Source organism: Hyperolius riggenbachi, chromosome 2 (assembly GCF_040937935.1).
Source record: "Hyperolius riggenbachi isolate aHypRig1 chromosome 2, aHypRig1.pri, whole genome shotgun sequence".
Taxonomy (NCBI): Eukaryota; Metazoa; Chordata; class Amphibia; order Anura; family Hyperoliidae; genus Hyperolius; species Hyperolius riggenbachi.
In genome coordinates, this window is record NC_090647.1 from 226,808,107 (window position 1) to 226,832,676 (window position 24,570).

General features: G+C 42.4%; 1 protein-coding gene across 1 annotated transcript; it reads right to left on the reverse strand.

The window, feature by feature from the left end:
* Positions 1-348: 348 nt before the first annotated feature.
* Positions 349-24,548, reverse strand: IL18R1 (interleukin 18 receptor 1). Its single transcript, XM_068266021.1, has 7 exons — positions 24,476-24,548; positions 21,371-21,439; positions 18,252-18,405; positions 11,112-11,245; positions 9,360-9,521; positions 2,747-2,902; positions 349-1,273 (listed from the first exon to the last, which is right to left on the reverse strand). The coding sequence occupies exons 1-7, from the start codon at positions 24,546-24,548 to the stop codon at positions 918-920; spliced, it is 1,104 nt and encodes a 367-aa protein (XP_068122122.1). The 3' UTR covers positions 349-917.
* Between the last annotated feature and the right edge of the window lie 22 nt (positions 24,549-24,570).

Genomic DNA, 24,570 nt, shown 5'->3' on the forward strand with positions numbered 1-24,570 from the left:
GTGTCTGCTTTCTGGAGGTAAGTCCACCGCTTCCTCCTAGCAAATTTTAAAGGTTTTATCCATTTTTATCCTGCTGGCGCCTCTGTTCTCCAACTGAAATACAATTTGTTAGCATGGGTTTCTCTTACTTCTGGAGGTTAAGATAGCATGGAAATGTTAAACACAATAGATCATCATAAGGATTTTAGATACTATTATCATCAACGATAGGTGGTGCTAAAGAAGGAGTTAAAATAATGAAAACATTGAAGAAGGAGTGGAAGTAAGTACTTACTTCTGGAATAAGCACCCAGCATAGCACATTTTCCAAAGCATTACTGGCACAATAAAAATATGCTTCTCAAAGGAAAATATTAGGGTTGGGCTCCTGACAGGGGAGGAATTAAGGTTTAATGCTAGGTTCAGGTTAGGGCTATTTGATGGGTTGCAGCAAAGAGGAGGGTTTGTTTTGTGTTAAAGCCCAACTTAACACAAAATGTTATACCAAAAAAAGGTCAATTCTAATTTAAACCAGGATGATACATTTTTGCATATGAGAAACGTGCTTGGAGCTGCAGTACAATTTACTTCCTGTCCTGTCAGCTGGTGGACAGGTCAGTTGAGAGTGGTAATGTAATTCACAAAGTAGGTAGAGTACTTTTTCAAAACATGTGCAGTAAATAACGATGGTGGTGGCAAAGATCAGTTATATAGGTAGTGACAAGAGTATAAAAGGGGAAAAGTTTGTACATTTGTTTCTTTAGCTGCACAGTTAATCATCTATCTCATTCACATTCAACCCCATTCACCAAAACCTTAAACCCCTTTAAACAATACCCACAACTACAATACAATTTTATCTGAAGTTCAACTCTAATCAAATTTCTGTTTAATTAATTATTCTGATTTATCAATTATTTATTCATAAAGCCAAAACATCATATCAATGTCCATTTCTTCTGTCGGCTGTGAAAATCACTGCTTGTTTTAGTTGGCTTGGCTGGCATTAGATACTGGATTCTCTTCCAAAATCTTGAATTGAGAGGATGAGACTTCGCCCCCTCCCATCTGACTTTGTTTCTTGTCTTTAGAAGCTGCAGAGATTCTGGTACAACACTTAGCTCACTCAGAGGTGTGAACTCAACCAGAATAACTTTAATCTTCCGCTCCACCATTGCTTTGTGCAACCCACTTTCAAACTCATACATTGCTTTACCAGAAGTGTAGTTTTTGCTTATGACAATGATTAATCTCCTGCTTTTTTCAAGAAATGCATGTATATCGTCAGCTATAGCTGTGAAAAAAAAAATGTTTTTATAAAAATATATCAATTTTCTATAATAGCGTCTGCATCAACTATGCCAACACAGCATTACGAAAATAGCAGTAACACAGAGGTGCATTTGTACCACTAAATAGGTAAATACAAATAACAAATTAATATAAAATGAAATGCTTTTGGTACAAAGAAAGATACAGTAAGTAAACTCAAACTCATAATTCATGATATGTAAAAAAACAAAAAAAAAATCTTCTTGTATGTAAAGGAATCAAACAAGGGAAACAGGAAGGAAGTGGAAAACATGAGGAGAACTTGAGAAGTAAGGAAAGGATGAAATTAATAGAAGTAAAGGAGAACATATGGGGGAACAAACTAAAATGTGAAAAAGTATTTGCCCTTCTATTAATTTCACCCATCATTGCATGTATTTGAAGTATTTGAACACCTGAACTCAGAGGGATATGGAAGCTGACATACTGTATTCATTTCATTTTAAACAATGGCGATTGCATGGCTGGCCTTTTGAGCCTCTGTCTCGAATACCCTTAGCCATAGACCCTAAGCAAGCATGCAGATCAGATGTTTCTGACTGAAGTCTGACTGGATTAGCCACGTGATTGTTTCAGATGTGACATTCATATACTACTGCAGTCTGCAGCCAAAGAGATGCTCTGTGGCGCCAGCCTCCTTAAGCTTAATGCAAAGTGGGCATAGGGAGCAAATGATGCAAGTGGCACTATACCGCCGACATCCTCCCTCTGGTTCCTAACACATGTCATGTGATCGGGACCTGACGGAGGATGTCAGTGGAACAGCGTTGCTCGTCGGTGGAAGAGGAGGCCGATTCTGCATCCAGATCAGGTAAATATAAAAAGCTACCTGCACCCACTCTTCATTAGTCTTAGAGAAGCAGCTCAAGAATAGCCGCCTGCAGCTGCCTTGCCCACTGTTAATTTAAAATCAGATTAAGCGGCCAGGGCATTTAAATGGTTAAGGAAGCATATTATAAGTCATAGGCCATGTATGTTTATTAATGAATTATAAGCATAAAGCTTGTAGCGCCATCAAGTCTCAAATACAGCTTACTGTACCCCCGCCGCCTCCATTTACCTTCTGTGCTACTCCCTTCACCCATCAGACTGTAAGCTTGAATGGACAGAGCCTTCTCTCCTATTGTATCATCATACACTGTATTTGCTGACTGACCCAATTCATACAAATTGTGCTATACAATATGTTTTGATCTGCACAGCCCTTGTTTGTGTAAACTGTTTGTAATATATCTATTTGTCCCATGAAAGATGATGGTGCAATATATAGTATATGAAAAATGAGTGGGATAGTGTTAGAATACTACACTTGGTTGTCTGAAGTCAGATTTAGTCAGATTTAGATAAAATAATGCAAGGAACAGAAAACCATACTGTAGGAAAGATGCTGAGAAAAATACACCAAACATTCAAATAAATAATAAATAGCTCCCACCTCCTCCTGGAATAACATCCCTCTCAAAAAGGCATAGTTTAAAACCAAAGCAGTTCTCTAATATTGGAGCAAGTGTGCAGAATGCAAATTTTCTCTCTTCTCCTTGAAGGCTGGAATGACTTTCCAATGAAATGTAGGCATCATATTCTTTAGAATCTGAGAAACAGACACAACACATTCTGAGCTGTAGTGACTGTATAATGAAATCTACTTATCATCATAAACCAGTAATAAGCGCAAATATTTGGGTGATTTTAAGCCTTCGAGCCCAAATATGTAAATGTGACCCAGATAAGAAAGTATTCCTTCAGTTCACCTTTTGGATAAATGACACCATCATTAGAGATCATTTAATCTGATTTTTACGATCAAATTGTACAGAAAACCATGCAATCTGTAGAGAAAATCAACTTGAAATGATTCTATGATCGATTGGACTACAGAACTTTGTCAATCGGAATGTTGGATTTTACAATCAAATCCGAAGAGAGAAGGTACCCTCATTGTCCCATTTAAGTAAACAAGAGGGGTGCAGCAAGGCCCAGACAAACGAATGAGTGGCTTAAGGCCTCACCTACAGCAGGGGCCTCCCATACTGCTAGGCCGCCATGTCTGTGACTTATGTATGGCTGCCACTGCCTCCTGATCACTCACACACAGATCTCAGTGGCAACAGAGGGGAGATTGGCGTAGTGACCACGGAGTGCGCTTCAGATGTTGATGTTAGGTCATTGCTTACTTCCTGCATTTGAAGTGTGCCACAGAGTTACTGTGTGCTGCTCTCCTCTCTTCGGGTTACTGCTGATCTGCAGGTCTGTGAGTGTCTGGAATGGGGAGGCAGCAGGAAGCTACATACACCCACTGACACTAAGGCCCTACACTGGGAAGGGTGGGGGACTTTGGCTACCTATACTGGGGGGTGTCTGTCTATTCTGGAGGAAGCCCTAGCTACCTATACTGAGGTAGCTTATCTATACTGGGGGGACACCTTGGCTACCTATACTGAAGGTGGCTACCTGTACTGGGGGGGCGGAGGTGTGCATCATTGGCTACCTACTTACACTGGAGGGCTAATTTTTGTTGTTGGGGGGCACCTTTGGCTTCCTATTAGTATGTGAGAAGGGGCCTCTGACTGGGGGAGGGCCACAAATGATGTGCTGCTTCAGGTTACAAAAACCTTATCAGCCCCCCCTGGCGCACACTCGATAATTACCTTCCCATTACTTACCACCCTGATAATCTTATTGAATGACTGCATCTGAGTAACAGAGCCAGCACAAGGTCCTCCAGCACCCAAGGCTGAGAAACCAAAGTGCGCCCCTTCATCTCTCCCACCCAGCCGTCACACACTGATTGCTATTAGACTAAGAGGAGCCACAGGGCCCACAACCTCCCTAACACCTTAATCTTTAGTTATCTGGCTTGCAGTCACTTCCATGTATCCCCGGCCCTTTCCTTATTTCTCTCTGCTTCAAACACAGTAGGTAAAAGATAGCTCAGTGACTTATGCTCCCCCTCCTACCTGAGGCTGGAGCCTCTCTCGCCTCTGCCTCGGCCTGGCCCTGCTGAGTAATATATTGTACCATAAATGGGCACATTTATGCCATTTGTCAGACAAACTATACACCCATAGCAGTCTATGGAAAATCTTGTTCCAACACATGTCCTCGAAAAGTTTCTGAAAGGGGTTGTGAGGGTCTGCAATCATTACAAATAATACAGAACATGGTTAAAAATAAAAATAGTGGTGCTGTTTTAGCTTAGAATGTTTCTGAAAAGGACATCATTGTCAGATTAAAAATATCTGTTTGTCAGATTAAGAATCTATTTTATAAAAATACTTTTTCTATTGAAAATAGTTATGGTACTCGTTGTTTCTTTCTATATTTTCCCCTTCTGTATGTGCACAGGCAGCTGTTGCCTTCTCGTGGCCAGGAGCATTCTGCGTCTGCGCACTACTGCATGCATGAGGAAGCGTGACTCAACCAGAGTACCAGGCCTTTCAGCAGGGGACAGGAGCGTCCCAGGGGACCGAGCAGCCTCAATGGGATGGAGGAAGCCCAAGGTAAGTATAAAACCTGAGACTTTTATTGTCTCAGGTACACTTTAAGCACTTGAGGACCCACCCTTTACCCCCCCTTAAGGACCAGCGCTGGTTTGATTGATCTGTGCTGGGTGGGCTCTGCAGCCCCCAGCACAGATCAGGGTGCAGGCAGGGAGATCAGATTGCCCCCCTTTTTTCCCCCCTATGGGGATGATGTGCTGGGGGGGTCTGATCTCTCCTGCCTGCTGTGGGTGGCGGGGGGGGGGGCACCTCAAAGCCCCCCTCCGCGGCGAAATTCCCCCCTCCCTCTCCTACCTGCTGCCTCCCCCGGTGATCGGGGCTGCACAGGACGGCTATCCGTCCTGTGCAGCCAGTGACAGGACGTCCCCTGTCACATGGCGGCGATCCCCGGCCGCTGATTGGCCGGGGATCGCCGATCTGCCTTACGGCGCTGCTGCGCAGCAGCGCCGTACAAATGTAAACAAAGCAGATTATTTCCGCTTGTGTTTACATCTAGCCTGCGAGCCGCCATCGGCGGCCCGCAGGCTATTCACGGAGCCCCCCGCCGTGATTTGACAGGAAGCAGCCGCTCGTACGAGCGCTGCTTCCTGATTAATTAGGCTGCAGCTGGCGACGCAGTACTGCGTCGCTGGTCCTGCAGCTGCCACTTTGCCGACGCACGTTATGAGTGTGCGGTCGGCAAGTGGTTAAACAAGACTTACTTAAAGCCATGTGTTTATGTTGTTGTAATGATCCGCTCAGCTGGCTGCACAGGCAGCCAGCTGTTTGACCATTCCTTATGTCTGAGAGATGCAGGTCTCTGGAAAAGAGACCTGGCTTCATCTTGCAACTTTCAGAGTTGCTTTGCTGAGGAATTTGCATACATGCAAATTGCTCAGCTGTCTCATTGGAGGGCTGGCAGTATAAAAGCCTGCTGCTGACCAGAAGGCTTCGCTGGTCATAACGGTTTGTAAACAAACTCCTGGAGTGTCAGCCTTCTCTGTTGGATTGTTAGCTAACTTAGAGTATATCGGGGGGCTGTATTAGACACCCCTCTAGTCCAGTCAGGTTGTATATTTGTATTGCCTGTTCTGTCTGTTGGGTGCTAACCAGAGCAGCGGTTGCCACTAGTAGCTCCTTCTGTTTCTATACTTGGATCACACTCGCTCTGGCGGAAAGAGCAGTGGATCTTGCTAAGCTCTGTTGCTTTACTTGGATCGCACTTGCTCTGGCGGAAAGAGCAGTGGATCCTGTTACCTCTGTTGCTTTACTTGGATCGCACTTGCTCTGGCAGAAAGAGCAGTGGATCCTGCTAGCTCTGTTGCTTTACTTGGATCACACTCGCTCTGGCGGAAAGAGCAGTGGATCCTGCTAAATCTGTCTCCCTATTTAGATCGCACTCGCTCTGGCGGAAGAGCGGTGGATCGTATATCTCACTTATTCCTGTTTCCGTTTATCTGTCTTGTCTGATACGAACGCTTGCTGGAGGCTCGGTGAGGTAACTGTTAAGCAAGCGCTCGCGTCCTCTGTTTCGTGTTTGTCTGTCGGTGGTTAGTTAGGCGTGCTTGTCTCTGTTGTGCTTAACATGCGGAGATCGCGCTGTAAACGCGTTCGCTGTTGCGAATGAGTGCGGTGTTCGTGTTTAGTTAGCGTTTGTTATTTTCCTTATCTTCTCATTGTATGATTTGCTGTGCCTTTGCTACTCTCGTGCCCTGTCTTGCTGTAGCCTTGTGTCACCTCTGGCAATCGCCTCTCTTGCAATTGCGTAACTACTTCGTATCTGCTGTTGTGTGTGCACCGTCGCGGGTTGGCGACTAGATTGGTGCACACACATACATTCTGTCCCTGTGCTCATTCTCATTCGCAATCGCTTCTCTTGCGATTGCGTTCTCACTTAGATTCCTCTGTTGTATGTCCACCGTCGCAGGTTTGCGACTAGATTGGTGGACATACATACAGTCCTCCTCTGTGCTTATTCAGTCTTGTGTCGCTGTTAGCAATCGCTATCCCTTGCGATTGCCTTCTCACCTAATTTTCATGGTTGTGTGTTCATCGTCGCTGGTTGGCGACTAGATTGGTGGACACACATACACTATCGCTTTACTCTCTCTCTTTAAGGGCTATCTTGCCCTGCATTCTTCCCTTCGTACAATTCCTGTCTGGCGTTTGTGGCAGGGCAGAGGATCTGTTCCTCTGCACTCCACAGCTCCATCTGCCAACAGGAATCTCCCTCCACAGGTGCGTTGCACCTTTTGCTGGGTTCTCTCAAATTGTACGCTTGTGGAGGATTTCCGCAGTGTCAGCGCACATCCTGTGCGCTGACCACGGAGAGAATTCCACAATCGTTACAGTTGTACTGTAATTACTGCTGTTTGCAGCAAAGGAGTCCAGTGGCCCTTCATAAAAAATTGCCTATTTTTCCAGCCTTTAGCAACACCATATAGGCTAAGTACAATTATTTACTTATCCGTGATAGAATAGAAACTAAAAGGCAATTGTGTATTGAATCATCAAGTCTGATGCCTGTATTGCATGTTTCATTTTTAGCCATCTCTACCTCTTATGGAAGTGCAATCTATAACGAGGACAATAACTTTTATAGAGTTGAAACTCCCATGACTGTCATGATTCATGAATTACTTGCAGTTAAAATATGTGTGTCATAAACATAGGCAAACCAAACTGATGATGATAGCTTTCATATGATAGATGAAATGGAGTGAATTCCATATCCTGCTCTTCTCTCCTGACGTGTATGGCTCTGTTACCTCCCGCAGCGTCTAAAGTCAGAAACGGCATTCATTTTTCTGAAATATGTAACTAGAATGACTTAAAGCAGAAACAGCAGCCAACATTTCCCCTGTGCTCTACTAGATTACCCACACAATTATACTGTAAGCTATAAAAACAAAACACTTTTCCTGAAATCAGGGGGTAACTAGAGGAGAGCCACCCCTCACAGGAGGGGACGGGGGGCAGAGATGTGGGAACCCCAACTAACTTCCCTCCCTCCAATACAGGGGATCATCCTTCAGATCAGATGTTTTTTGTGGCCACACTTTGTGTATGGCTATAAAGACAATGAAGGACAAACTTATTTTATGACCCCTGTGAGATGGGCCCCAAGGCTGTGAAGGGCACCAAGAGGAGGCAAGGGAAGGGGTATGAACATTGGGGAGGCCCCATCAAAGCTTATTTGGGTGGCCCCATGAATTGTAAATAGCACAACACTTTAGAAAGAATTGACTCTTGGGTGCATGTGAATCTACAACAACTTTAATGAAAAATTACTCATAGTATACAAAATTACCATATCAATTATAAAATCCCACCCTAGATATCAAAAAATCTCTGCATAAAAGTTGGCCAAATTCTTTAAATGCATGTGAAATAGGGGCTGCAGTCCCCAGTCCTTTGAAACACCTATTTCACATCATTTATATAGATATATTTATAGAGTTTGCCAACTTTTATGTGGGGATTTTTTTATATCTAGGGTGGGATTTTATAATTGATATGGTAATTTTGTATACTATGAGTAATTTTTCATTAAAGTTGTTGTAGATTCACATGCACCCAAGAGTCAATTCTTTCTAAAGTGTTGTGCTATACAGTGGCTTGCAAAAGTATTCGGCCCCCTTGAAGTTTTCCACATTTTGTCACATTACTGCCACAAACATGAATCAATTTTATTGGAATTCCACGTGAAAGACCAATACAAAGTGGTGTACACGTGAGAAGTGGATCGAAAATCCTACATCATTCCAAACATTTTTTACAAATCAATGACTGCAAAGTGGGGTGTGCATAATTATTCGGCCCCCTGAGTCAATACTTTGTAGAACCACCTTTTGCTGCGATTACAGCTGCCAGTCTTTTAGGGTATGTCTCTGCCAGCTTTGCACATCTAGAGACTGAAAACCTCCGTAAATACAGAAGAGAAATAATAACAAAAAGATATATATAAAGATTAAATATTGTTACGTAATTCAACAATACAGCTTAACCCAACCCTACCCTCACAGAACCCTCCCCTGGTGGTGCCTAAAACTAAACACTCCCTTGGTGGCGCCTAACCCTAACCCCCCCCCGTGGTGCCTAACACTAACCACCCCCCTGGTGGTGCCTAACACTAACCACCCCCCTGGTGGTGCTTAACTCTGACGACTCCCTCTGTAGAAATGCCCTTTTTTACACGTAGAAACAATAATATCTTTGATAATGTAAAATCTGTAAAATCTGTAAATATAAACGAAATAATATGACAAAAACTATAACGCTTCTAAAACGATAACATACTTCAAAAACTATAATGTTCTAATGTTGTTAACAATATTTATCATGGCGCCCTTTTTTCTGCTTTTTTCGCCGTGTTAACGATAATTGCATTAAAGTCTATGGCGGTGCCCTTTTCGTCCACCCTCAGCCGGCGCCCTTTTTTCCTGCTACCGTAAAAAGGGATTACTAATAGTGTACAATCCGGCAAGTGCATGTATATCTTTTTAATTACATTTTATTGTTTGCATCAATGAAAAGGTAAGTGATAAAGCTCACAGCTATGAAACCTACCTCCAATGGTCTCATCAAGACCTGTTATTTTCCGGTACAGTAAAACAATTTCTATTCTGAAGTAGATGCACAGGCCAAAAAGAAACACTATGGAAATGAAGGAAGATATAGATGCAATGATTGAAGTCGTAAAGACACCTCTAGGAATACCCCAACTTTTATCTGTTGAATTAGAAAATATATTATTTAGCATTTCTCTCTCCACAGGATGTATATTGGTTCATGCAAACTTTTTCTAGGCATCTAAATCACTATAAATATTAACAATATTAGGGGCCTGATTTATTGAGGCACGGAATGGATCAAATTTGCCAAAACTGATGCCTTTTCCATCATGTGAGTTCATATTTGCACTTAAAACCAATATAGAACAATGGGATTGTTTATACTTAACTGAAAATGTTGCATGTCGCAAAGAACTTTGCAGTGCAGCATAATTTCTCACATCGTGTGCATTTTCACATTGACAATCATTGAGCTACTGTAGGAAAACGTGTGCATTGTACCGCTGTAGGAGGTGCACAGTGTCTAAAAATGTGGACACAAAGACAAGTTTGACCCCTTCCAACCCAAGCATCTCCTGGTTTATTAAAAGGTACCTGCATTGACATGTGATATCATTATATAAACATAGGTGCATATAGTACTAGTACTACTAATAAATTGTGTGAAGTCCCTTTCTATTTAACTGCATTTATAAAAAAAACCAGTATTTTTATCTATGCCAATGAGGCATTCGAACAGCAAGTCAATTGCAGCCCACTGTCCTGTAAAGGAAATAGTCAAAACATTTCTATATGGCTGAGAAAATACCGCTGATAGGGTTTTATTGCAGAAAGCTACAAAGGGTCATTACTTTTGTTTTTCAGCTGAATCCATCAGATTTTACACCAGACTGTCATTTGGAATTCAATCTTAAAATTCAGCCTGTAAAATGGAAATAAAAATGTGAGATATGTTACTAATGTTCTAGTTTAATCCCATATATACTAGTTCCAACTAGTATGTATGGGCTTGAATTCGGTTTGAATGGTATTTTTTTCTCTTTACTTTATCACTCTTGCTATCAAATTATTTATTATACCGAAAAGCATTTAGTAAGACAAAGAGACATCTCCTTTCTATTTTTCAGACTATGATGAGAACTAATAATCCAGCATGAAGAGGTTTCCAATGAAGCTTGGTACCGTGGTCCCACCACACGCCTCCCCAATCATGCTCCCAATGCCAGGAGTGTTCTGCATATGCGCAGTTCAGTAAGGCCTTAACTGCACTTGCACAGAATACCCTCAGCCACGGGAGCGCAATGAAGGAGGTGCACGGCCCAGAACAGTGCATACACAGCAGTGTCCCACAACCCAGCTGGATTGCGGTCTTCACAGTTGCATAGCAGATTGGACCAGAAGAACATTGAGGGAGTGGAAAGATTACAGGGGCCTGGAGAAAGACCCTGGTGACTAAAAAAATGCTTTTTTCTAGCAATTAGCAATGTTTGCAGTGTTCCTCTGTCTAATACTAACAAGTCGCTGCTCCACTGCATCCACTATCCTTCACCTTTCGCTATTGACAAACCCACAACAATTCTAACTTAAAACCTATTAAACAAGGTGTTACAATAATCAATGACTTAGACCCTCTAATGAAATCAAATTATTAAGAGGAACACATACTATAAAGCTATGTTGCCCATTGTATTGTGTTATTAATAAGATTCACTGCAATCACTTATACATTCATATTCTATAAGCTTACCTTTCAATTTTAAAACATATTTCCTTGTATCTGTACCATCTGCAGTTGTTAAAATGCAATCATATGGGTGCTTAATATCATCAGCACTTATATTTATGACATACAGTTCTATTACTAAAATTTCTTCATTTAATCTGTAAAAAATAGGAAAGCAGACCTATAATTATAAATCACAATTCACATGAATGATACATATTACATTATGTACATATTACATTATTACATCATGGTGCATATTACATTATTATGATAAACTAAAAGAAATACCTCTTTATCTTCATAAGTAGAACAACTAAATATGTTCCTAACGTCTGTCCCATAAAAACCACAAACAGTCTTCCTCCCTACTTACCCCTTTCTGACACAGTGGTCCATGTCAATTATTATCACTAATGCCTGGTACACACCATGCAATTTCCCGTCAGATAGAGGAGTCAAATCAATAATTTCCAACAGGTCCGATCTGCTTTTCGATCGTTTTTCTGATCAGTTTTGTATAGAAGTGGTTGGAAAATTGATCAGAAAAACAATGGGTAATCAGATCAAACCTGTCAGAAATTATCGATTCAAACCTGTCTATCTGATGGGAAATTGCATGGTGTGTATCAGACATAACACAGCTGTTTAAACTGTGGCAGCTTCTTCTGCAAGGGTGTATCAAATATATTATATAGGGTAGCCCCTGCAACCACAATAGTGGAGAGAGCTGTGGGGGGCTCAACATACAAAAGCTTGGAGGCAAAAGTTTGGGTGCCGCCATAGGTGCCTGTATATAGTATGAAATATGGGCACCACCCACAATGCAAAATACGACTGCAAATATCTGGTGCAGTGCCCACTATCTGTAGCCATATTTTGCATTGCAGGTCGCCCAGCTGACCACTAATTATCAGGTGTCAAAATTTCACACTATAGCTGCTATTTATACAGGCGCCTATGTTGAATCCCAAATTTTTGGGTGGCGGGGGATTTGTTAAGGTTAGGTGTGCTGGCAGGGGGTTAGGTTAGGCATCCAGGGGTGTGGTTAAGGTGAGGCTTTGGGGGGGAGGTTAAGATTAGGTGTGGGGCGTTGAGGTATGCCATTGTAGAGGGTTCTATGTGAGAATAGGGTTACGTTTTGCTGCAGTAATATATTGGTGACATTTACCAGTACTTTACCAACAAAAAATCCTGTTGAATATCTGTAAAATACCGATATTCTACTATCAGCTACACCTGGGCACTGAAATGTCCCAGCGCCCCTATTTCATGTACACCCAACATACTACATTCCCTCAGCAGTCCATCCTCCAGAATCTGGGAAAGGGTAGGAGGCACCCTTTGGCCACTTGCTTCCTCAGGTCTATAGGTGTGCCTGAAGTGTCACGTCTCTCTCCTGGCGCTCAGGAGAGAGACGTGACACTTCAGGCACACCTATAGACCTGAGGAAGTGGCTGTGGCCGTGAAACGCGTTGTCATTTGTGCCCTAATAAAATTTGAGAAGCTTTTACCACTACCTTAGGTGTGAGTCTCACTACTATAAGGTAGAAATGTAGTACCTTACTTCAATTACTATAGTACCCATAAGAACTACTGATACACGTCCACGGGCGCTGCCTACCCTTTCCCAGTTTCCTTCACCCCTATACCGGGGAGTGCACACTCAGAAGCTTTCCCAGTGGCCTATCTTTTGCCTGGAGCTGTGACCTACCCCGCTATCGGAAGCAAGGCCGAGTGAGGACGGTACTTCCTCACATGCTAGAAGAGAGGTTGCTTACTTAGCAACCCAATATTGTGAGTATATTTCTTTTCGCTACACATATACTCTGGTGTCCCTTTGATAATACACCAGATCAGGCTCCCGGTCTCCCTGTGCTTTTTGGTTTCCTACAAGAGCCTGCCATCCTCCAGAATAGTGTTTTTGTGACCATACTTACTACGGGTGGGAAGGTTATGATCACCATACTTATTTTCTGACCCCTGGCAGATGTCACCAAAGGGAGGCAGAGAAGGAGGTTGGAGGGAGGCCCATTTGGAGGGGGGTTTCCATGATTTGTACTGCTCTTCTCCCTCCTTTCTTCCTCTTAAAGTTCCCGTCAACATTGACATTTTTAAAGATCACTTCATTCAGATCAAAAGAAAAGATCATATTTTTAAATCTTCAGCATTAAAGAGACTCCGTAACAAAAATTACATCCTGTTTTTTATCATCCTACAAGTTCCAAAAGCTATTCTAATGTGTTCTGGCTTACTGCAGCACTTTCCACTATCACAGTCTCTGTAATAAATCAACTTATCTCTCTCTTGTCAGACTTGTCAGCCTGTGTCTGGAAGGCTGCCAAGTTCTTCAGTGTTGTGGTTCTGTGATGCATCTCCCCTTTCCTGGCCCCTCTATGCACACTTCCTGTGTATAATGCTCTCTTGAGATACAAAAGGAAGGCTGTATACAGCCTGCTTGTGTATGGATGTATTTTCTATGTGTGGACATACTGTACATCAACCTACTTCCTGTTTTGGTGGCCATTTTGTTTGTTTATAAACAAACTTTTTAAAACTGGTTTTAACCACTTTTAATGCGGCGAGGAGCGGCGAAATTGTGACAGAGGGTAATAGGAGATGTCCCCTAACGCACTGGTATGTTTACTTTTGTGCGATTTTAACAATACAGATTCTCTTTAAAGGATCCAAGCTAATCCCATCTTCAATGCTATTTGTAAGAAAAAATCCCCATCCCAATCAACCAGTTCTTAAAGAGGTACTTTATCAAAATATAGTAGTAGGGGAAAAATAAATCAATATATTGCAAAGAGAGAAGTTAAAAAACCAGAAGGTAGATAAAGAAAATATTGATACTCGCCCTGGAATTAATTGATGTTGTTTTGATCTACTGTAGTCTGCAGGTCATCATCTTTACCTCTGGCAGCCATGAAAATAATGGACAGCACAAACTGCCCTTTTTCTATAAACACACCCACTAACAATGTGATAGGCTAAAATATATATAGAGGGAAATACTGCTTGCTTGGCATTTGGAACAGCTGTTATATCTCACAATGCAATGAGGTTCATACACAAAAAAAAACCTTCCATGGCTCTGACATCACACAGCGGGAGGGGTTTCACCTCAATATCAGCCAAACAGACATCCCTGATGATCTATTCAATTATAAGGTAAACATTTCTTGTGGGCAATTATATATCAGCTGCTGATTGGGAAGGAATTTACACTTACCTTATCAAACACATGGAGAAACTGCTGGCAAAACACAAAAGGGAAACCAAGAGCCCAATATAGTGTAGTATGTAGAAATAACCAGTTACTTAACCACTTAAAGGACGTCTGTTCTTTGAGAAAATAGATTTTAAAATTCTACTTCTGACCATGGGAAAATTAAACGCCCACCGACTTTAGCGGTTAATAGTAAAATCCCCTTAAAAGCTAGAAACACCTTTGCTGGGAATTTTAAGAAGAACAGTGGGAACAAGAGGAATATTTTATCCTTTTTGAGAAAATTGATTTTAAAGTTTCAAAGTAAAAACAGCCAATTAATTCGATTCAATTCAGTAAAAAGAACCGGATCATTCATGAACCGGTTAGTATAGCTTAGGATGCAACCTGTGCAGGACACATAGCTGCCGGCTCCCGCTGTCTCTCCCCATCTGCCTTCACCTGTCACTCTCACCTAGCCTAGCACCTGGTGCACCCATGGGTGCACCAGGTGCCAGGCTAGGTGAGGGTGAGAGGTGAGGAGGCGGGGAGGACAGCAGGAGCCGGCAGATATGCGTCCTATGCGACGCATTCTCTGCTATTTGGGGGCAGAAGATCGCAGGATTAGAGGATACTGTTGCCGCGGGACATTTCCGAGGATATTGGCGTGGGAACTTTTTTTAAAGGTACAGGTAAGTATTTCTGGTTAATTAAGAACATTAAAGGACTTTTTTCGTTGTCGTGTTTTTATTTTATTTAACCCTTTGTGGAAATGGGTAAGGGGTACTTTGTACCCCTATACTCATTTCTCCTGGGAGGGGGGTGGGCATCTGGGGTCCCCTTCTGAAAGGTGACTCCCAGATTCCACCATGAACCTCCCCCCAGGGAGTCATCACCCCCACCTCCTCCTGGGGCACCGGAGGTGGGGAAAAGCCCCTTGCCCATGAATTGGACAAGGGCTCGGGGGGAGAGGGGAAGGCTTACCTGCCCCTCTCCCCCTGAACCCCCCCCCCATACCATAGGCTATGCGGGCTGGTATAGCTCAGGGTGCGAAGCCCCACGGGGCCGGGGCTCCACGTTCTGGCTATCCCAGCCTGAATGGGGGACAAGGGATTACAGAGAGCTCGGGAGGGGGGACCCCACATCCTTTTTTTTTCAGATTTCCCAGACTCAGCACATAAAAAATAATAAAAATGTTTAATTTTTTTAAAAAATATTGTTTCCTGCTATCTTCTTAACATATCCTGCAAATTTGGTGTTGCTAGGATGTAAGGGGCCTTTGCTATTAACTGCTAAAGTCGGCGGGTGATAACCAACCAGAGTTATGGGGGTGCAAAAATGCTGAATTTTGCCATTGGCTTGTATTGGGCTTCCTATTTCACTGTTAAAAACCTCAAATCTCTTCAAAGGACGATGGCTCAGCAGTGGCAAATTTTCTAGCATTGTAGGGACTTTTAGGGGGCTCAGGACTGGTGAGTTTGGGGCCCCTAGGCTGAAGAGGTCATAGCCTAGGGTCACAAAAGCTTGTTTTTTTGGCAATAGTGCCGGTGACGAACGTAAATCACCACCATGGCCATTAGCAAAGTCTGAAGCTCACGACATTTCGCATGCAGGTAGAAAGCATATTGTTGTACTTGCACTCCAATTTTGGGTTCCCTAAATCTCTGCAAACCAGAGTTATGGGGGTGCAAATGTGCTAAAATCTCCCATAGGCTTTCATTGGGGCCTAGGTTTTTTAGGGTACAAAAGCGCAGGTTTCTGCCAAACGGTATGGCCGAGCGGCCCCAAATTTTCAGGCTTTGTACGGAGTTTAAGGGGGCTCAGGGCTGGTGAGTTTCGGGCCCTTTCCTTACGGTTCAGCAGAAACCTGCGCTTTTGTACCCTTATAACCTAGGCCCCAATGTATTGGAGAGTGCACCACCAGTTTGTTAATAAATGAGGCACATGTGGTATCATTTTAAAGGGAACCAGAGAGGAGCGGTGATAAAAAAAGAACACGCTTTTATACATACCTGGGGCTTCTTCCAGCCCCATAAGCCTGGATCGCTCCCACGCCGCCATCCTCCGCTTCCTGTATCGGCGGTACCGGGTCCCGTCACTTCCAGCGGACGCGGACAATTGGCCGCATCTGCCGGCCGACTCGCGGCAACGACGGCGGATTCAGGCAGCAGAGGACGGCGGCGTGGGAGCGATCCGTGTGCATGGGACTGGAGGAAGCCCCAGGTATGTATACCAGCTTTCCCCCAACGTCTCTGGTTCCCTTTACCCATGACGAGTTGTAGAATATATTTTGGTGGGTCTAAAAGCTTGGATACACATCACATAAAAAATAGGTACAGACAACCTCAATCCAACATAAAAAGTCATTTTAAAAATTATGATAAAATTTGTGAAAGTTTTAGCAAAACTACAAGAGACATATTTGGTAACATTGAATCCATGATAAGTAGTAGAATAGAGTTTAGAAAGTTTTAGGGTTGAGACCCATGTCCTGTGTATTCTTTTTAGTGACAAATTAAATCAAAGGCAATTAAAATTTTGCATATTCTGTACCAAAATAAGAGAAAAAGTGACAGAATATGAAAGAAACAACATATATTGTTACCTTGGGAACTTGGTTTTTTAAATATGTATGCCATGAGGGTATAAAAAAGCACTTTAGGCCTGCAATTTAGCATTCGATGTGATTTCTGCCCTTAAAACGCTGCTTTGCGTCAAATCCAGATTTTTCCCCCGGACTTTTGGTATCTATCCCACTCATCCATGCAAAAACTCAGATGTTAGACCCCTTGAAACATCTTTTCCATCACTTTTGTGGCCAGCATAATTGTTTCTAGTTTTCAAAGTTCGCCTCCCCATTGAAGTCTATTCGGTTCGTGAAAGTTCGCGCAAACCGAACTTTTGCTGAAGTTCCCGTTCGCGGTTCGTGAACCGAAAATCGGAGTTTCGGGCCATCTCTATTTACAAACAAGGGCTTACCTCAAAGGCAACCACAGCAAAGATAGGTGAGGAGAACAAACGCGATCTAGTGTCTGGAAACAAGAAATAGCTAGCACCTATCCACCAAGGGTGGAATGTAGGCAATGTAATAGTAGGTAAAACATAGGTGCCAACAAGATTAAAATACACTAAGAACAGTTTAAAAGGGAGGTAGTGGTGGACTTACCTCAACTTAGAAGACAGAAGTGGTCTATTATTTTTTATTTCTATATTATTATTTAACAGCTTTTTTTAGACAAACGTTTGGAGTCTTTGTCTAAGTAAACTGTTTTTGAGATAGACTGCTTATGTCTGCTAATTAAAGGTAAGCCCACCACTACCTTCCTTTTAAGCTGTTCTGTTGTTAGCACCTCTTTTGTACCTACTATTATATAGAGAACCTGGATCACTGACAAATAAAAGGCTTATATAGACACTAAATTGTTTGTAAATAAAAACAAAACTGACACGTTAGAAATAACTTGCCTAATCTCCATGCTCCATCCAGTGACTGACTAAGCATTACCTTGTACTCATACTGTGCTGCGTGATCTGTTTTTTCTTGTATTCCTGTATTGTCATATTGCTGTAGGTCACCCCTAAATATTGTCTGTAACCTAAACTAATGTCCAGCGCTGCGTAATATGTTGGCGCTTTATAAATGCAATAACTAATAAATAAATGTATGTTACAGAAAGTTAATTTGTTAAATGCATAACAAAGGAGTGAAAGACATAGGGTGCTGCATCTGGATGAATGTCAATGGTCGCCTCTATAGTGGCAACTGTAAGAGAGCTATAATAGAGCACCAAGGGGGATTGTCATTAACTAGAGTAGTAAGGGATTGGCTGCAGACTGACTTCCACTGCAGTTACAGGAGATGCTGGATAACTGAATAACTGGATGTCACCAGATGCTGGAGATTTTTAAGCACTATTGCTCGTATTGTACCAAGTGAACATTATACTACTTACCGGATTCGCTTGGTGCATGTTTTGTCTATGACATCAGTACAGTCATCCAAAAGACTTTCAAGATCATCGCTACTGCTACTCTTTTTTTGGATCCAGTAAAATGTGTTCAGATCATTAACTACAGAAGCCTCACATATTATAGTCTGATTTTGTCCTGCATGAGAAATAAATTGGGCTTAAAACATTGTCCACAATATTGGAAAATAGGGCCGCAAAGAAAGAGAAAAATGTGTTACTGACAAAATAGGGGCTTATCACATGACCTGAGTTGCCAAAACTGTGAAGGCATCCGTGCCAGTTTTTAGGGCAAGGACCATTCACACTACAGCTAAAAACACTATATACAAGAATCAGACGCAATTCAAGCCTATGAGAACAGGCAGTGTCCATACCCATTAGGCTTCCCGTCGCACAAAAAATGCTACCTGACGGTGGCGGCGGCATTACCGGTGGACACGTAAGCAGACAGGTTGCGACAGAAACACTGTGGCCAGTGTGAGCAGCAACAGTGGATTCACACGGGGCCATTTACACAGGACGATTTAAACATAGGCTGCATTTGCGCTATCGTGGGAACTCGGCCTAACACTGCACAACATATACCTCCACCTTATTCTACCTCACTAACCCCAGCAATGGCACATGGTGGTGTAGGTGTTCAGGGAACATAGCATGCCATGGGTCCAAGGGAACTGGGAAAACCTGACACTATTACCGAGAAGGAAGGAAGTAAAAGTTTGTATATCCCATGGTTAAAGCTATTTTCAAAACCTGTAAATGATGACTTAACTTTTGATTACCATAACCATGAAGTCCAATTTGCTTAAAATACTGTAAAGCTGACCCTGTCTTGTTGGAAGACACTTAAAGTGGATCCGAGATGAACTTTTACTCATTGCATAATTGTGTTCCTTTCCTATAGTTTATAGGGCATTCCTCAAGCCAAATACTTTTTTTGTTTTTGTTTTAATACTCTAATTCCCTATAAACTAAATAAGCCCCACCCACAGTTTTCAGAGAGCCTTGGCAGTAGCAAGGGATCATGGGAGCTCAGTCTGGGCAGGAGGAGGGGGAGGTATTACTAGCCAGAGATTTCAGAGGCAGAGGGAAGGAGGGAGGAGGAGGAGGGGGAATTAGGTTCTTTTCAGTTTGAGTGCTGATGGTGCAAATAAGCCTGCCCCTGTGTAATGTTTACAAACAACATGGCTGCTGTCATATATAGACAAGTTACTTGTTATAGTTAGTCGTATATAGACAAGTTACATGTTATAGTTAGTTTTTAATCTCGGATCCGTTTTAAAAAGAAACCAAGGTGAGAGACATATAAAGGCTGCCATATTTATTAACTTTTAAACAATACCAGTTGCCTGGCAGTTCTACTCATTTTTATAGTCAGTAGTATCTGAATCACACACCTGAAACAAGCATGTGGCTAATCTCATCAGATTTTTGCCTGATACTTCTGATCTGCAGGCATGTTCAGGGTCCCTGGCTAAAAGTATTACAGGCAGTGAAATAGCAGTACAGCCAGGCAATGTGCATTGCTTAAAAGGTAATAATGCAAATATACTCAACCAATGGTATTATACAGGGCCAGATTTATGTCCAGGCCAATTAGGCCATGGCCTAGGGCACCACAGGAGCAAGGGCAGGTTGGCAGCAGGCTGGGCTGGTGCAGTTCCTGAAAGCAATTGCAAATGTAAGTTTGCTGTGCAGATAGCGAGATCAGGCGATCGCCTGCCATCTGTCTGTGCATTGTGTGTGCTGCTGCTTTTGTGTTCAGCGCCAGACCCATCTGCGGCCGCCTGCCCTGCTCCACAATAGCTGCAGGCAGCTATGGGCAGGAATATATAAACAGAGAGAGAGCATCATGATCAGCTGAAAGCAGGTGGCAGCTGTACGATCATTGCAGCATTCCTAGCCCGCTGTCATAGCATTCTCTCTGGTTCTGTCTTCCTAACCATCTTCAGCCTATCAAAGGCATAGATGGGTGGGGAAGTCTCCCTAGTGCTGTCTGCGAGGCATCTCCGTGCCGCTGCTGTTGATGGCCCCTCCTCCACTCCTAATGGAACTGGATGAATGAAAAAGCCTTATTCCTGGCAAACTCCCCTCTCAGCCTTTCACACCATGACCTTGACCTTTTTATGGCTCTTTCTTTCACTCCTTGGATTCCTTTGTTTGGTACAAACAGGACTGTTTATTTAGCACTTTACAGTGTTCATGCTTATGCAAGCCCCCCCCCCCTTTTTCGCTCCCTATTAACTCTGTCATTGCTGCTAATGACAATATTTATACTACTTTTCATGTGATATATTGTATATAACATTATGATTTGCCCATCTGACATTTAGCACTGGTGTCACTTTTGCATTAGCATTTTTTATTAGCACTTTTATTCTGAGATACAATAATAATATAAATAATCGCTGTATCGTCAATTACTATTCACTGTTCCCTATACCTAATGTGCTATCAGGGCTGGATTTCTGGAAAGGTCACAAAGGCCCAGGGTTTGGGCGGCAGCAGCCCAAGGGATACACACTAACTGCCTAATGCCTAAACCTAAACTCCCCCCCCCACACACTACCTGCCTAATTCCTAACCCTAGACACTACCCCCACACACACACTACCTGTCTAATGCCTACCCCCCGCGCCCCTCCCCTTCCCCCCCCCCCCCACACACACACACTACCTGCCTAATGCCCCACACACACACGCTTCCACAAAGGGGAAAAACACAAATTCTCGGGCGCTGCCATGGGCCCGATAGACAATGCAGCACCCAAATTTACGCTCTGGTGCCCAATTACCGAAAAAATTAGTCCACTTACCGGCGCCGCATGCACCCAAATTTACTGCTTCGCAGTCTGTGTACTGGGTACAGAGCAAAGCATGGCTTGATGTATAGCTGCTGTAACTTGCAAATTAACCATAACTAAATTCCAGTTTATTCGACATCAGTGATTACTGAACACAACAACATGCCCTTAATTAGGCGCTTTTACATAGTTTTATCATCCAGTCATACCTTTAATTTTTTGGTTAAATTAACTTATAAAAAAGTTGAAAAATGTCAGTACAGTTCATGCATATTGATAAGACGTTAAATATACATACCTATTTCTACTTCTATCACTACAGGATTTTCAACACCTTTTATTTTCGGGTATACAATATCCTGTACATCTACAATGAAAAAAAGCATCACATAGAAAGTGTGGATAATGGCAGTTTATTATACTATCAGTAAAAGCAGTGTAATTACAGTATAATCAGGTACTGTAAGCATAGCACAGGAGATCACATGCAGCTTAAACATGGCACTTGGATAAGATAGAGATGAGTATTATCCAGTTCTGTGCTAGCAGGAGCAGGTTTGCTACAATTTTATCTTTTACAAGCCCTACTCCATAGAGCCAAATTAATCCATGTCATGCACTGATGAGGATCAACCAATCGAAAACAGTCTGTATGCATGTTGGGTTATTATGGCTCTGTACATATTAACAAGCTGACACATCATTGCATTCCAGCGGTTCTGGAGGTGTGTCTAGCTCCTAAGGGTAACAATGGTTAATTTGCATATATTCGGCAGTGATGCACTGGGAGACATCTCAAGCTCACTCCAACCTGAATTATCGCAAATACTTTCTGTTTTAAGAAAGCAAACTTTTGTTTTTCTTAGCATTTTAGTAAGGGGGCTTTTAGGACCATTGTAGCCCCTTACACACTCCAATGAGTTCTGGTTCACCATGAGCTTGCTGGTTGGTCTGTACCTCTCGGTGTTACAAGCCCTACTGCATAGAGCCAAATGAACCCATGCCATGCACTGATGAGGATCAACCAATCTGAAACAGTCTGTATGCATGTTGGGTTATTATGGCTCTGTACAAATTAACAAGCTGACATGTCATTGCATTCCAGCGGTTCTGGAGGTGTGTTTAGCTTCTAAGGGTAACAATGGTTAATTTGCATATATTAAGCAATAAATCCACATGGAACAGGCGCCAATGATGAAAATAATCCTCTCTTTATTGATCACATCGATTAAAATCAGCAGTGATATAACAACGACAGACCGCTGTTTCGAGCCATGGGGCTCTTTATCAAGTTGTCAAAACTTGCAGTTTTGACAACTTGATAAAGAGCCCCATGGCTCGAAACAGCGGTCTGTCGTTGTTATATCACTGCTGATTTTAATCAATGTGATCAATAAAGAGAGGATTATTTTCATCGTTGGTGCCTGCTCCATGTGGATTTACTGAACTAATGGCTCCAGTGGTGTGGAACGCCATAAGCTTGGGCACACGCTTCTCCCTACGTTTGATGGGTGCTGATCCAAACCTTTCCTGTGTTTACCATATATTAAGCAATGATGCACTGGGAGACATTTGTGTAGCAGTGAGCATGCTCAGAATTGTATTTTTCAATACAGTTTCTTGGAATCCATATTTCAGCCACAGGAAGTGAGGAATAGAGAGCCTCACTTAGAATTTGGCTTGCTGCCATAAACTATGTTACCAGGCATTGCCTGGGGTATGTCCGAAGCCTATTTTAAGCATTGCACAGGGTGCTGGTGTGAAATCGAGTTAAACAGTTGCAGTGAACCTCCATGCCTGGGCAGTCTAAAGCCAGGTTCACGTGGCACTGCAAATGCAGCAGAAACAGAAATGGAGCGGTAAGCACATCTGCTCAGGATGCATGTCATCTTTGAAATCATCCCCTTACTGGCTGTTTGCATTCCGCTGCCATCTGTTGCTCCTCCTTAAACTTATCAGAAATGAGAAGAGCCATGATGCTCCCTGTTGGATTGTAAAAACCCTACCTAGCAACAAGGAGGATTCTCATTGATCCATGTGAACCAATGGGATGTTTCCCTGTTGAAGCAGGACTCCCATTGGTCTTTTGTAAACCAAAAAGGTGCCCCATGCTTCTTCTGCTCTCTGATCCTCTGCAGTGGACCGAATGGTGGCAGCAGAACCAAATCCATCTGATAGGTGAATGTGAGACAAGCCCAGTGGAAACACACCATCGATTTCCTTTGCATCCCATTTCCAGTTTATGTGGCCCGATCTCGATTCTATTTCGGAAAAATTGTCCAGTCCATGTGTGTTGTGTGCGCGTTCCAATTGATAGTGTGAACACATCCTTTTAGTAATATAGGATGCGTTCAACGTCCGTTTCTACGTTTTCCTGTGCTCCAGAAAACCCTGCATTTTTTTTCTGCAGTGTGAAGTGAGAGAATAAGACATATTTTTTAGCATCTTCTTTTTATAACACAACTACATGTTGGCCTCACGTTGTCTCATCACAAAGATCTAGTGATAGTGAAGGAGGCTTATGTATGTATCCACTGATAAATCTTAAGCAGAGGGGATTTTGTGCTTGCTTATTAGTAATAGCTACAGTATATACCGCCAACCTTCATTTCCATGAACACTTTCCAGGTCACGTACCTGGAAATGTGCCTGACTGTGAACATTCATCTGTTTTTGCTATTTACTAATTAAGCAAAAGGCAAACCCCTGAATGTTATTTTCAGTGTGAGCATTATTTTTGGTATGTTACGGTTATGTACCAGCTAAGAGTCTCTCTGTTTGGGTGGGCATGATAAATATAAATTGGGCATGATAAATATATATTGGAATTAAAGCTGGCTTCACCAAATGATTCAACATTTTATTTCAAGTTGTTGCTTAGCATATAACCACAAGGTTATTGCAAAACAACAAAAAAGGGTTTATATGGAGTAAAGTAAATAGGGCTTACATAAAACTTAGCTTTTAATATTTGATTTATATGTCTCATTCAAAAAACAAAAGTTATTTGCAGTCAAAACAGAACAAGGTAACCTCATAAAAACATAATTGTGAGCAGCAGCTACGGTGTCAGTGTTGACAGACGACTTACTCACATTTCCTGGTTCATCGGCCCCCTCACATCGGAGGCCATAATTATGTAATAAAAGTCTTACAGTGCAAATAACACGCTTTTAGCCGCGTCAATTTATGAAATAACATGCTGGTGGATTCAGTACGTGGTGCTGTCCATTACTGTTGTTTCAACATCTTGCTAGGGATCAGTATTATTTACACAGCAATTTATTTATTACATATAATTTGGCCTCTGATGAAGTGGTTGGTGAGCTGTGAAATACATGTCAGGCTTCTATCAACATTAACACCCCAGCTGTTGATTGTAATTATACTTTTATGACATTACACTGTTCTGTTATGACTGCTAAGAACTTTTTGTCATCATGATTGCGGCAGCCAGAATTATCCACTGCTCCCATCGCTCCACCACGGCAGATCCCC

Coding starts and splice junctions, on each gene's coding strand:
- IL18R1 (XM_068266021.1), bottom strand. CDS start 24,548: ATGGGAGCAGTGGATAATTCTGGCTGCCGCAATCATGATGACAAAAAG. Junction 9,522..11,111: donor ATATGTTTTAAAATTGAAAG/GTAAGCTTATAG, acceptor CTAATTCAACAG/ATAAAAGTTGGGGTATTCCT. Junction 1,274..2,746: donor GGATGTTATTCCAGGAGGAG/GTGGGAGCTATT, acceptor TTTTTTTCACAG/CTATAGCTGACGATATACAT.